The sequence below is a fragment of the Chelonia mydas genome, chromosome 3 (genome assembly GCF_015237465.2).
Source record: "Chelonia mydas isolate rCheMyd1 chromosome 3, rCheMyd1.pri.v2, whole genome shotgun sequence".
NCBI lineage: Eukaryota > Metazoa > Chordata > Testudines > Cheloniidae > Chelonia > Chelonia mydas.
The window spans coordinates 111,029,045-111,043,090 of NC_057851.1; the positions used below are offsets into that span (position 1 = coordinate 111,029,045).

General features: G+C 44.1%; 1 protein-coding gene across 3 annotated transcripts; it reads right to left on the minus strand.

Annotated features, from left to right (window-relative positions):
- Positions 1–3,432: 3,432 nt before the first annotated feature.
- On the minus strand, positions 3,433–13,390 carry ZBTB2 (zinc finger and BTB domain containing 2). Of its 3 annotated transcripts, none has more exons than XM_043543158.1 (3): positions 13,258–13,390; positions 8,547–8,732; positions 3,433–6,408 (listed from the first exon to the last, which is right to left on the minus strand). In XM_043543158.1, the coding sequence occupies exons 2-3, from the start codon at positions 8,717–8,719 to the stop codon at positions 5,046–5,048; spliced, it is 1,536 nt and encodes a 511-aa protein (XP_043399093.1). In that variant the 5' UTR covers positions 8,720–8,732; positions 13,258–13,390; the 3' UTR covers positions 3,433–5,045. The 3 variants fall into 3 exon arrangements, with proteins under 3 accessions (XP_043399093.1, XP_037750919.1, XP_043399092.1); XM_037894991.2 differs by having other exon boundaries at positions 8,547–8,729; positions 13,254–13,390; XM_043543157.1 differs by lacking the exon at positions 13,258–13,390 and adding an exon at positions 11,910–12,050 and having other exon boundaries at positions 8,547–8,729.
- Positions 13,391–14,046: the final 656 nt, after the last annotated feature.

Below are 14,046 nucleotides of genomic sequence, written 5' to 3' on the forward strand. Positions count from 1 at the left end.
CCTATGGTTGATAAAGGAACAGATAAGGAAACAAATGGATTGTTTGTGGTGAATGGAAAATAATAATGTATGCAAAATAGAAGCTACCAGTTCAAATACAGAAGAATGTCTAAGGAAAACATCCTGTCTCAAAAGAAAGAAACCAAAGAGACTGACTAGTACAATGTGTCTAGCGGTTACATTCAGCCCTTCAAACCTTTTTCATACTCCTTCCCCTGGCTCCCCCTATGCTTCCCTAGATGCTCCTACAAGGATCCTTCGTCTCTCTTTTTCTAAAGAATGAAAATACCAGTATCTGCTGTTTTCTTCTGATGCTCCTGCCTTTCAAGCTTGGCAAGCACCACACAAGGGGCTATGCCACTTCGGATTGCACCTTATAGCTAAATGCGTCTAGGGACTGGCCCTGGCATCACTGAATGGTGTGCATCAAGCTTATAAGGCGGAAGGAATATGAGTGGAGAAATTAAGTAGATGACATTGGGATGTTCATATTTAATTTCTAGTAAAGCATAGGGGAAAGGTACTCAGGGTGGTGGTCTAGAGTCTAGACAAGAGCAATCTGAGTAGTGACATGAAAGGGGAAAGAGGGATTAACATAATGCCCTTGTGCCTGTTTGGAATTCTTGCTAGCTGCAGCAGGGCCACATTTTGGAACTGTAGTGCTTTACTTTGTCTTGCAACAGAGCTGCACTTCAAAGAATTAAGTGACATGTGAGTTGGGTGGCTTCCGTCTAGTTCCCTAGAAAGCTGTTCACACAACCAGCCTCCCTTGCTGGAGGTCTCAGCAAACACCAAAATTTAGCATGGATAGTGAATGACTCAGCTAGAGGTGCTCACTGCTGACCAGGCTAAACACGTTAGTAGGGAAGGATGCCAAAGATTCACTGCCCTTTGCCCGTGCTTTTCCTGTGTATGACTGGGATTTCGTTATCCAGGGTTGACAGTCAGGCACTTCTTACAAGCTTAGCTAGATTAAAAAAAACCCACATAAACATGGACAGACACCCATTGCCTTAGTAGGACAATAGCCCTACTAATATTTGGGCTCATTTTTTATACAAACTGACTGCTTTTATCAATAGCAGTCTGTAACAGATATAGCCCATCATTAAAATTGTGAAATCGTAAGTAATTTTGTTGTCTGGGGTACATTCCTGAGACCCAACTCTTCATACCCAACATCTCCCGATATCTTCTGGCTATGGACAAAAGTATATTGTGATCTAGGAATATCTTTTGATGTTCACAGACCAATAATTAAATTACATAATTCCAGTATCTTTACCAAGGTTAACTCCTTTTTAGCTACAACCTCATGTATTATATTAGAACAGATGCCTAATGATGGGGCATCTTGCTCCTAGTTAGTCTTGTGCTGAGGATGAACAACAAAGAAAAGATATTTAACTGTCCAGAAAGCAATGAAAAAAGTATCTATATAACTAGCTCTACATATTTTGGAGAATAGCAAAATATTTTCTAAGTGACAGTGAATCTGATGCTTGTTCCTGAGAGACCACCTGCTTTGTAGGGTTGTGTGTTACTGAAATAAACTTGAGGACTTTTATGATATTGAAAAATTATTTTAAAATAACATTTCACAGAACAATTAGTTTCTTTTAGACACTATTATATACCTATTAAAATTGAACTGAAAAGCAGAAGACTTTCTAAAAATCAGGGCAGTGATTTGTTGTGTTTATATGCAGCAAGCACCACCAGCAGCAATGCTTGAACTATTAGTACATAAAGTGTTAGTAAAACTAGATTTTTCCAATGAAATATCTTCCCTTGCACAATTAGAAAGGTTATTGGGAGGCTAAAAGACTATGGCCAAAAAGAGACTTAACAGAAAGGTGATAAAAATAAGCTCTTTACCTGTACTGTACACAATGGTCTTAACTTTCAGAAGTGCTAATCATCCACTGCTTCCATTTGCAACTGGAGTTGTGGGTGCTCAGCACTTCTGAAGTCAGGCCATAGGTGTGTTTTATTTTTTAAACTCACACACCAGCCCCACTGGCAAGTTATCATTTTGGCTTGGTCTGCACTTAAAATGTAGGTCAACGTAACTACAGTGCTCATAGGACTGAAAAATCCACATCCAAGTGCTGTAGCTATGCCAGCCTAACCCCCTGTGTAGCTGTAGTTAAGTTGACGGGAAGAATGCTTCCATCAACCTAGCTATTGTTGCTTGGGGAGGTGGTGTTCTACAACTGCTGAAAACCCCCTTCCATTGCAGTAGGCTCTGTCTATGTTACAGGGTTATGCTGGCATAAGTATGGTGCCATGGCTATGCTGCTATAGTTCCTGTACTGTAGACCAGGCCTTTGGAAATGCATTGGAGAAAACTCCTATTGACTTCAATGGAGCCTGGATTCCACCCAGCACACTTAAGATTTCCTGCAGCATTGTTTTCTCTTCAATTTTACCACTTAGGTAGATTTAATGAAGAATTCAGTCATAGCCTTCCTTTTATGTAAGAGACTTATATAAAACCTTAAGTTTTATCTTTGTCTAAAAGGGTTAACTCGGATTGGATTTAATATACAAAATGATGAAGAAAAATGTATTTACACTGCAAACCAGTAGTACGTCAACAGAGTTTCATAGTGCATTTATAATAGCTTACAAACTATTTTTCAGCAATGACCCCATGTTTTAGTGACACTGTAGACTGGAATGTTCCTGATCTGAGGTGAGGAAAAGAACAGACCAAGCAGTAGCTCTAGTGCACTGAGACAAAAAATTCAACAATGTCACTATCCCATTTCAGAAAATAACATGGGATTTAAAAATAACTGTTATAATGGGTACACTCACACAAAACGTTCTTCCTCTCTCTGTCTCCTTTTAATGGCCAAGTTTTCCTCCCTCCTTAAAGAAGACAGCTCATCAGAATGGGTTTGAACACCCAAAGACATCTATATACACCACTTACTGGTGTGTAAGGAGATCTAATTTTCCTCCTTTGGGTGCACTTCAGATAGTGACCACCAGAACCAGTGAAGATCAAATTACATAAAAGTCATAATATCAGTTGAAGCCCCAAAATGAGACTTAAAACTTACAGCACTGAAAGTAGAGAATAAACAGTAAGACATAGCGTGACATTATTTTGATATAGTAAAGCAATTCATAGGGGCACTCATCCTTGAAGGTTATACTGTGCAGTAAATTCTTAGTTTATTTTAGTTCTGTCAGTCTATCACACCAGTACTAAACTTAAGGTTCAGATGGTACTTTTGCTCTGAATCCACTATTTTTAGGCAGGTGTAATTTTCTTAAATAAGCCATTTGTTCACTTATATGAAAGAATTTTATTAACATCTCATGCTGCATGCTTCCCATAGCTTTTATACTGCTTCAAAAAGAGTCCTATTGAACAGATCACAAGCCAATAATCTTTGATCAGACTCAAAATAAATCACATTCCATTTAATTCAATTTTTATTCAATGAAATGATGTATAAAAACTTACAAATCTGAGAACTTAACTATACACAAAATAGGATGATACTCAATTTAAACAAATACACAGAGCAGAGCTATGGTTTGTGCCCCGCCCCCCTGCCCCCCCACGCCTCCATTTATGGTAGGGCACTTACTCTGCCTACATAAGCCTTCCTATTGGCCCAATGACTGATCAGTGGGCTTCCTTACTGCTGTCAGTTTTTAGGCTACTGGCAAAAAATCCAGGCATCTATAAAAAATTAAATATAAAAATCAGCAACTTGATTTTAAATACAAAGATGCAGTGCTATCCTGAGCAATAGCTAATGCTATGGTATTTGCCCTCCCAGCGTTTGCATACTTGCCTTGGAGTCTAAAGTGATGGGAATCCCTTAAACAACAGAATTCCCTGGCCAGCACTGCAGCTTCACTTTTAAAACAACCATGATCCATAGCCACCTTTCCCTCTGTCTGCTGCTAGAAGGTGACTATATTAAACAAAGGGCCAAATCTTTTCCACCTTAACTCATGCAATTAGACCCACTGAAGTCTGAGACTACTTGTGTGAATAAGGTGATCAAGTCTCCCCTCTCCTCTCATATCAGGAATGACTCGGATCTATTGTTACAGCACATGTGAATGCAGCACTGATAACTGCACAGTGCTCACTAGTATGCAATTTCTCTATTTTCTAGTTTGCTCCATGTCTTGGGTGACAGCACTAATTATATTAGCTTCCATTCAAACACGATAATAAAAATGCACACATCCTGGGGCAGTTTAAATTTAATTTAAAAATAAGTGTTGTGTAAAATGGCTAGTCTGTCAAATAACTAAAATGTATGGACCTTTTTGGTTGAACTTGAAAGCAGATGCCCAATTCTTTAGATAGGGTGTGTGCATTAATTTACCTGTATATACCAAACACACACACACACACACTTACACACTTTCTATATATACATATAAAAAGATTGCCATCACATTATTATTACTGCTACTTTAGTCAAAGTTGACTAAGTAACTAAATTTTCTTGAATGGACATAATGTCAATGATGATACCTGAAATACATATCCCAGGGAATACTTGAGGAAAAACTAAAGACTAAAAACAAAGTTTCCTGGGTTCATGGTGAAAAGTTTTAAGCCTTTTTTAGTTATCTTACAGAGTTTGTACATGTAGCTCTAAAAAGCACGCTGCATCATCTGCTATTTCTTCTCAAAAGGAAGACTTGTTACCAGAGAAAATAATTATAATTAAATATATATATATTCTTTGTTTACCAAAATGGTATTTTATTTCTCATTACACACTTCATTGCATCTAAGTATGCATTTAAATAATCTAAAATCTGTTTAAAATCTATTTAAATTTGAGTTTACTAGGACTATTGACAAAGTTAGCTTAATTACCTTTACACACTTTCCTTTGTATTAAAATCAATTATGTTGTGGCTTGAGGCAAAGGACTTTTATTTATTTGTGGGAGGGGCAAGATCCAATTTTTTACCATGCCAGCGTAGTTCTGGTTGCAGGGGGAGTATTAGTTTGATACAAATGAATAACTTTAAAAAATTGATAGGTTTCACCTTCAGTCTAACAACACTGCTTCCTGCTCCTTTTTGATGGAGGTTAACACTGAGTTATCAGTCTCTGCAGCTTCTGTGTCCTCACTACCAAGCAGAATGGATCTATCTTCTTCTAGAGAAAAGACAGAGTTTTGATTTTGGCACGAATGTTTGACCACTTCATTGGGAGTTGAAAATGTTTTGTCACACAAGTTACATTTGTAGGGCTTGTTGGTCTGTACTAACATGTTGTCCATTTGACTGCCTTCCTCAAAAGTACAGAGTTCCAGAGTCTGTTTGTCCACCATAGTATATGTGTCCATGCTCTGATTTAGGCACACATGTCTGGCTGCTTGGTTGGCCCTGCAGAAGCTTTTGTCGCAAGTGCTGCACTTGAAAGGTTTGCCAGTATGTATGTACATATGCTCCCTCCAGTGGCTTTTTTGAATAAATTTGCGTCCACAGATGGAACATTCATATTTCCGTCTTTTAACTTCTCTTTCTTGATCTGCCTGCTCCAAGTTGTCTATGTCCGCAATGTCTGATGGTGGTGGTGTTTCTGCCTGCTGCTGTCCATCAATTATTGGGGAATCTGATATCTGTTGTAGCTCACTGTCACTAATCATTCCCGCTTCAGGCACTTCCATGGCATCTTTTTCAGCTGCATTATTACAAAGAGACAGGGAAATGCTACTTTCTCCCTGCTGGCTTGATGTGAAGGGTACTCCTGTGTGGATCTGGAGGTGCTCACGCAAACTGCTTCGCAGATTGAACCGACGACCACAGAGGTGGCAGGCATAGTATTTTGGGAAGCTTCCATTCCTTTTCATAATACTTGGCTTGACATGTGCTATTGTGAGTGAAGCAGGCTGTTCATCTGAAGAAGATGCTTCCATGTTGGCTTCCTCCTCTGGAGGAGAACTATTACCAGCAGTGGAAATCAATTCTGGAGACAGTGAAGACTGCAAAGGGTCAGAAGTGGTCATATTTGTCCGGGTCACTTGTGGCAGACTTGAAGCCAACCGTGAGAGCTGTGAGCCCTCAGACACGGGTTCTTGGCTCATCCTGGAAGGCTGTGGCCTTGGTTCTCGCCCAAGTTTGTCAGTTGCTGAGGTAACCTTAGTGGGATGTCTTGTCTGGTGATCTGCAATTTGAATGCCATATAAAGAAGAGGCTAATGGAAAAACTTGATCTGGATGAGAAAAGGTACCCTGACTGGCAAGGCTGGCCTCTTGAATCAGTGGATATGCATGCAGAAACTTTATTCCCTGTTCTAATCGAACTGGGTCAATGAGCTGAGGTGCCATCTTCCCAGTATACATCAAATGCAAGAGATAGCTGAAGATATCTGGTTGTATGTCAGTTGCTTTCAAACGGACACATTCACTAAAAGAAAAATAATTGTTTAGTAAACAATGAGATAAGGAAAAGTCTCTAGAATCTAATCTAGGTCATTCATTTATCTGAATAAAAAATAATTAGTGTTATATGTTTGAAATATAAACATAAAATTTATTACAAAATGTATTTGCTTTTAAAAATGACCTCCTCCTGAATTTTAGGAAATACTAGCAGTCATCTGTCATCCTAACACATTAAAGAAAGAAAGCTCCAATCGATAGACTGTAAGGTCATATGTGCAGGAACCAATCCTTGCATTTATGCAGCATCATAGCTAAACATAACACTTCTACAAGTGCCATGCAGAAATATAGGGAGATTTTTGAAACACAGGGAGAATCACATTTTTTGTTGTTAAATTATAAATGTATGAATGCTAAAAGTCCAAGTGTAAAACAATAATCTATAATCCCCATAGCTCACACCAACCTGCAATTCCAGCAATGATTAGTTTTGCTTGGAAAGAGAGGGGGGAGCTTGTCATAAGAGATATGGTTTGTAGATGGGGCAAAAGGCATTAATTTATTTGGCCAGTTGAAAAATGGCAATCTTATTCTCAGTAAACCAATTGCTTTGAAACATAAATATGTTCTGACAGACCCTAAGATAATAATTCTTTTCTGCTGTTATGAATTTGCTGTCCCACACAATATATGCTGCAATTTACAAGGATTCCCTCCATCGCCCGCCCCGCCAGTCTTATATTAAAATCTTGCTAATGGCTAAATTTAGGCTATAATCTTAAGAAGCTGTTTTCACATGTATACAGCGCAATATTACAATTGTTTATAGGACTACCTACTGCTGAATCAAGGCAGAGGTTGGGGAGGAGACAGTAGGGGGCATGATAAAGGGGCAATGGATGAGAAGGGGTAGGGCCTGAGGGCAAAGGACGTTGGCATAGAGCTATGCTATCTGGTCTTGGAATGAAGGGCTTTGGAGAAGGGAAGCAAGAGGTTAGGAGTAGGGGGGATGAAGGGACTGGAGGGACAGCGACAGGCAGAGACTCTTATTCATGGTAAACTTTAAATGTTTAATTTTCTAGATAGCAGACATTAACAATTTAATCAGGGGTATAGTCCTGTTTTTTGGGGGGGTTTTAAGTGCAGGTACTCTGCCACTGCCATCAGGAAGCTTCTGTATAAGATGTGGCATGACCTCATCCATACAGTGAGTGAGGTCAACAGTGCTACGGAATATGGGAACACTGTTCCCACAGGCTCCTGCCCCACTACCTTCAATCTGAATAAGAGGCTTCCCTCTCTCCACAGTCCTCCACTCCCATTTTTTCCTCAGGTATAACTTTCTCCTCTCCAGCTCTTGTTAAAATATGCAGGGAGGGAGCACCACCTTGACGGGTGTTAGAGCTATCTGAGTTGGCTCTCTACCTGTGGACCTTATATATCACATTCAAAATTTTAGTCCTAGTTCAAAAAATGTTCAAGAGTTAAGGCTGAACTTGTTCACTAGAGTCCAGCTAACACCCAATAACAATACCTGCTTTCCACGAATTCTACCCTTAAAAAAAAAGCCCCTCTGCCCCAATTTTTTTTTACAATGTCTGGAAATAAACAGCTAAGGGATGCAGCTTGTGCTCCACTGCCATGTAATCCTTCATTGTTCACAATCACACCACCAAATCTTAACTTTGTAATATTTTTGCAATTTTTATGGAGCAAAGATAAAAAACAAACTTCTAACAGATTTTACTCTCCTAGTAATTAATTACTGGCTCTTGGGTATTCTTTTGCAGATTTGAGGAAATAAAGTTAAATTTGGGTGGATGACAGTGACCAAGAACTACAGAGAAGTGGAGACAAGGCTGGCTACCTTAACTATTCACTTCGAGATATTCTAATGAGTGTTTGTTTTTTGAAGGTGAAGAATTTTTGCTGAAGTATAATATTAGTTTTGGAAGTTAGCTGGACGCCAATGAAACACAATTTCAACCTTACCACTTCTTGAGGACTTTCCTTGTTTGCAAACAAGAATAGATTCCGGGTTCTCTATGAATATTAACAAAAAAATAAAATGATCGCTTTTTTAATGCTTCAGAATTCAGCTAGATTTTTTTAGCCAAGTTAAATGAATAACATTTTAACAGTCAACCTTTCTGTAGTTACCTGGTCTGATGGACAAACAACATCTTAAAGTAGTTGGAGAAAGAAGCAAGGACAGATTTGTGTGCCTTGAAGTAGACATCACCAATAGCAACCGTGCAGTCACACAGGAAACCAAACTCCCTCTGAGCATTTAGCTGCTGTAGCAGTATAAGTCCGTGGTTGGCCAGATCCATTTTTTACACTCTGAAAAGCAAATGACATTTACGTAAAAGTATTTACTTAACAGTAGATGTACATGAAGATTCTTTTTCAATATACGTTGTGCTTCTACTGCACCTTTCATGCAAGAGTATCAAGGTGCTTTATAAACAGTGTCTTATAAGTAGGTAAATATCCTCATTTTATAGACTGATTTGCTCAGGATCACATAACAATACAGTGGTAGAAATAGGGTATTAGAATAGGAGATACCTAAGAGATAAATATACACAATCCAAGAGAAGGGAAAGAGAAACGAAAGAAGATGAGTAAGAGACGAATGAATTTATTTTTAAGGGGAAATTGTATTGAAGGTTTTTGCTACTAATTTTTTATATAATTATAGTCTGGTCACTTGGTAGACCTTTACCTCCTCAGGATTTCAATCACCTCCATCAATACAATTCAGTGTGGGTAGAGATCACTGACAAACACGTGTAAAAGTAAACACCTACCTGCAGGGCAACTGAAAATTCAAACAGGGCTTGGAAAACCTCACTTTCCCAGAGTAATAATTTGGCGCCGGCAACAGTAGCCAGGGGTGCTATACTTGCTGACTCTTTCCCCTGAGGGCAAACTTGTGAGCAGAAGCAGCTCAGAGGTTGATGCTGTATTAAGGGAGAGGCCGAACAGCAACAAAGCAGTCCAAGGGTGCCATTACTGATTTTGTTCAGGATTAAGGAGGTGAATGCACAAAACAGTGCAGTAGAGAAGCAGCTCAGGAGTTGCTACTATTTTCTCAAGAGTTGGAGGCAGAGTAGGGAGTGCAGCATCCTCTACGACCTGATATTTTTAACTTTTAGGACAGGGGGCCAAGAAAACCTTTGAGTGGATGAGTGCATGTGTGAGTGTAAGTGAGTGCATGGGTAGGGCAGGGATGATAATGGGAAGAAGAAAATGAGGAGGGATAAAGTACAGAAGAGAGACTTTGGAAAGAAGGGAGAGATGGAAAATAGAGTACAAAAGACAGTAGGAAAAGGAGGAATGGGTATAAAGCAGTGGAAGGTGTAGGAAGGAAAACAAACATCCACAACAATTAAGAAAAACATACATGATCTATAATAGAAAAGAAAGATACAGTGAAGCCAGAAAGGGGGAAGTGTAACAAGACCCCAGGACATACAGAAAGTTGGTTTCCAAAGTTTAATAGAACATTTTAAACAATATTACAATAATGCAAAACTGTATTTTCCCTTTCAATTACAGGAGAGGGATGGTGGTGTAGGTATTTCACCTTAGCTAACAGGTTTAGTCATTGTAGTTGTAGGTATTAGATGTTTTTCAAACCTGCTGAAGGACCAAGGTATTATTACACTTTGTGACTGCCATTAGTCACCAGGCTGCTTCAATACATTGCATTGACACAGACATTCATATGAAATTATGAAATATGATCACTCCATAAACAAACTAGGGAAATATAACCTAGATGGAGCTACTATAAGGTGGGTGCATAACTAGTTGGAAAACTGTTCCCTGAGAGTAGTTATCAGTGGTTCATAGTCAAGATGGAAGGGCATATCAAGTGGGGTCCCACAGGGATCAGTTCTAGGTCTGGTTTAATATCTTCATCAAAGATTTAGGTAATGGCATAGAGCAGTGGTTCTCAAACTTTAGCAACCCAAGGACCCCCATTTTGATTTTAAAATGTTCACGGACCCCCAAACCTTCCCCAGCCCCAGTCCCCACTCCACCCCTTCCCCATAAGGCCCCACCCCACCTCTTCCCACACCCACTCAACCCCTTCCCTTCCTCTTTCCACCCCCTCCCCCAAGCACGCCCCCTTCCTGTCCTGTCCCACCCCCAGCGCCACCTGCACCCCACTGAGCGCAGGAGATTGGACTAGAAGACCTCTCAAGGTCCCTTCCAGTCCTACAATTCTATGTGTAAAGTGAGTCAGGAGCGGGGAAGAAAGAATGCAGTGTACAAAAGCAGTATTTTGTTACAAAAACTACTGCTTAATAGGAAAAAATTACTTTCCAACATCATAAAGGCCATAAAGCGCACACAAGTTGGCATTTGATATTTGTGGCTCTACAAATATTATGATAAATTCTCAAAAGTAAATATTTGATCTATCAGCAACAAAAAAGCACATTCACAGTTCAGGTTCCAATCCTGTTAGCTTGATGCTCCACTCAAGTAGACTCTGACAACATGGAAAATTTTGCAAGATCAAGCCTTCATTTTTATGCAATATTTTTGAGAACAACTCAGGATTTACAAACTAATCAGGGCTGGGTCCAGTTCGTACTTGGATAGAAGACCTTTAGGTGAAATAGGAGGTAGTAATGATCCAGGGGGTGGTAGCACGTGTTAAGAGGCATTCTTTATTTACCTTCTACTACCTAAGCTTGTCTTGGATACAGTATTGTTTCCTTTTCTAAACTGCAGAGTCAATGTGGCTACTGAACGGCAATTATATTCCATCCCAGAGCTGGCTTAATTACTATCCAGGATGACATGATCTCAGTATGTGTGTACACCTACCCCATTTATTGGTACTCAAAAATGATAAAGTCTTTGGAATCAAAGGCACTAAAAACTAATTCCATCTTCACACACACCCTGGTGAAGGGGAAAAGAGTGAGGGAACCACCTACCTTATTTTGTTTTAGAATATCTAAATAGTTTTCAGCCTAAGAAAATTCATGACTTTATTATATGATCATTAGGTTGAAGTATTAGCTAAATAAGGTTAATATAATAAATCAGTCTAATAATACAATTTTGTATTTAAAACAACTTTACCACATGGAAATATCTCTGTGCTTAGTATTATGGAGAAGATCCTATTGCTAAGTTGCTGGCAGCATAGCTTGGATGGGCTACTTTGTTCTGCTGGTGATCATTTCTAAAGATCAGTTTTTGAAGTCACGTAAACTGAGTAACAGATAAAAACCATAATTCACTGAATTGTCCCTTTGCAAACATTTAGAAGAAGTCTGTTATGGAGAACCAAAATATAAAAGTGAAAAATTAGGTCAATTTAATTATGAAGAGAAAATCATGACAAATAACCTTAAAGAAGTGAAAAGAAAAGGAGGACTTGTGGCACCTTAGAGACTAACAAATTTATTTGAGCATAAGCTTTCGTGAGCTACAGCTCACTTCATCGGGACTGGGTAGTTCTGGTAGCAAGTTAGGACGTGGGAAATGTCTCACCATTGGAAGGGTTGGGAGATTGGAGACTTTCAAAAGGTGCCATGGGGTAGGGCTGGTTTGCTATATCAGCCAGACTACAGTAAACACCTTATTAAAACCTGGCCGCTACCTGAGCCCCAGCGCAGGCCGTGTGCCGAGCCGGGCCCCATGCCTGCCGAGCGGCAAGCGAGCGAGCCCCCGGGCTCACGCTAGCGGGGCGCGGCCTCCAGCGCCAGGTTGGTGCTGGGCGGGTAGGACACCAGCCGCTCCCAGAGCGAAGGCAGCGGGGCTCTGGCTGGCGGCTGCGCCCGCCCCGGCCAATTCTCCGCGCCCGACCCAGCCAGGTCCCTGTCGCTGCCGCCCCCCGGACACTGCAGTCTGGGCTTGGGACAGCGGATTATTTCAGCCATGGGGCTGGCGCCGCCGGACCCCCTCGGGCAGAGCGGGCCGGGCTGGGCGCGGCCTGGGCCTGCAGGGCTAGGCCCAGTTGCCGTGATCTCAGTGGCACGCCACAGCACTCCCCTCCCCCAGCCCCGCGGGCAGCGGGCTCTGGCGCGCGGGGGGGTGGAGTCTCGCGGCTGCTCCTCCACCCCCTCAGGAGTCACGCTCGGCCTGTGGCAGCAGGGACTAAGGACGCGCTCTGATTGGTCGCCGAGGCGGAAGGTTGAGTGGCCGCGCGCCGCTCTTACTGGCTGGGCTCCACCCCCTAGCGCATGCGACGCGCCCTCCACGCGCGCACGGACGGGACGGAGCCGGCGCAAGCAAGACGCAGCGCGAGCGGAGCCGCCAGGGCGCGCGAGACGGGATCCACCGCTGCCGCCAGGGCCGCCCAGCCTGCTGAGGAGAACCAGACGGAGCCGCCCCCTCCCGCTTCGCGCGGCTCCCTCAGCCTTCGCCCCTCCCCCACGCCGGATGCCGCCGCAGGGGGCCGCTCCGCTTCGGGCGCGAGGGGCGGGGAGAGAGCGCGAGGGCAAGTGGGCCCCAACCGACCGAACCGAGCCCCGCGCGGGCCGGAGGAGGGGAGGGCGTGCGAGAAAAGGATCTGATTCTCCCCCCCTGCGCGGCCCCCATTCCCCTGGCCCCGCGCGGCCCGGATGGAGCCGCCCAGTTGGGAGGCGAGGGAGCTCCGGCGCCGCCAGGCGCTGCTGCCGCCCCCTGTCCCCCGCCAGCCCGGCCGCCGCCGCCCGCTCCAGCGCCCGAGGCTCCCGCGGCCGGCCCGGGCCCGCTCCCCTCACACACAATAGCGGGGGCCGGGCCCAGCCGCTCCGCCGGAGCCCGCGTTCTCCCGGCTGGCTCGGTGCGGCGGGGATCGGGCACGTGGGAGCGGCCCCGGCCCCCCTGCGGTCCCGGGGGCAGGGCGCTCACCTGAGGGGCTCGGGCCGCTGTGGCGCCTGGTCCCGCTCGGGCCGCCGCCGTCTCCGCGCCCAGCAGCAGCAGCAACAACGGAGTCAGCGCGGCGGCGGCGGCGGCGGCTTTTCCTGTCCGGTTACGTTAGGGTCACATGACCGAGAGCGGAGCACAGAGGCTGCAGCGAGGAGCCCCCGCCGGGGGGGGAGGGGAGGCGGCGAGCGCTGGTGGCGGCAGCAGCAGGAGCCACCCCGCCCCTCCCCTCTCTCTCGCTCTCTCTCTCGCGGTGCCGCGCACAGGCCGCACCGGGCCGGGGCTCCCCGTTCAGCCCCTGCTCCGAGCCGCCAGCCACAGCTCTCCCTCCCCCGGCCGAATGGAGCCCCGGAGCCAGCCCTCCCGCCCGTTATTGTTGGGGAGCTGCCCCTTTAAAAACCGTGGGGGAGGGGGGCGCGGGAGGTGAAGCCCGAGTGTAGCTTCCCCCAGCCCTAACCACATCCTGCTGCCGAGGGCGCAGCCTGCTCCTGGGGAGGGGGATCCGAGGCCTGGCTCATGTCGGGGCCTGTTTCAGACACAGCAGACCAGAGTGGCCTGGTTGGACTTGGGGTGGAGGAGTGCATAGCCGCCTCCCTGCGGTGCCCACACACCCACTGCATACTCCAGAACTCCCTGGACCTGCCTACTTTGGGTTTTGCTCTTTCTTTCTGCAGTGCTCAGCCAGTGAGAGCACCTTGCACTGCTCAGGAGTGCCCCTCTGCCAGGGTGGCATCTTCAAAATTATACTTGAAACTGGGTGTGGATACTAAACTAAGTT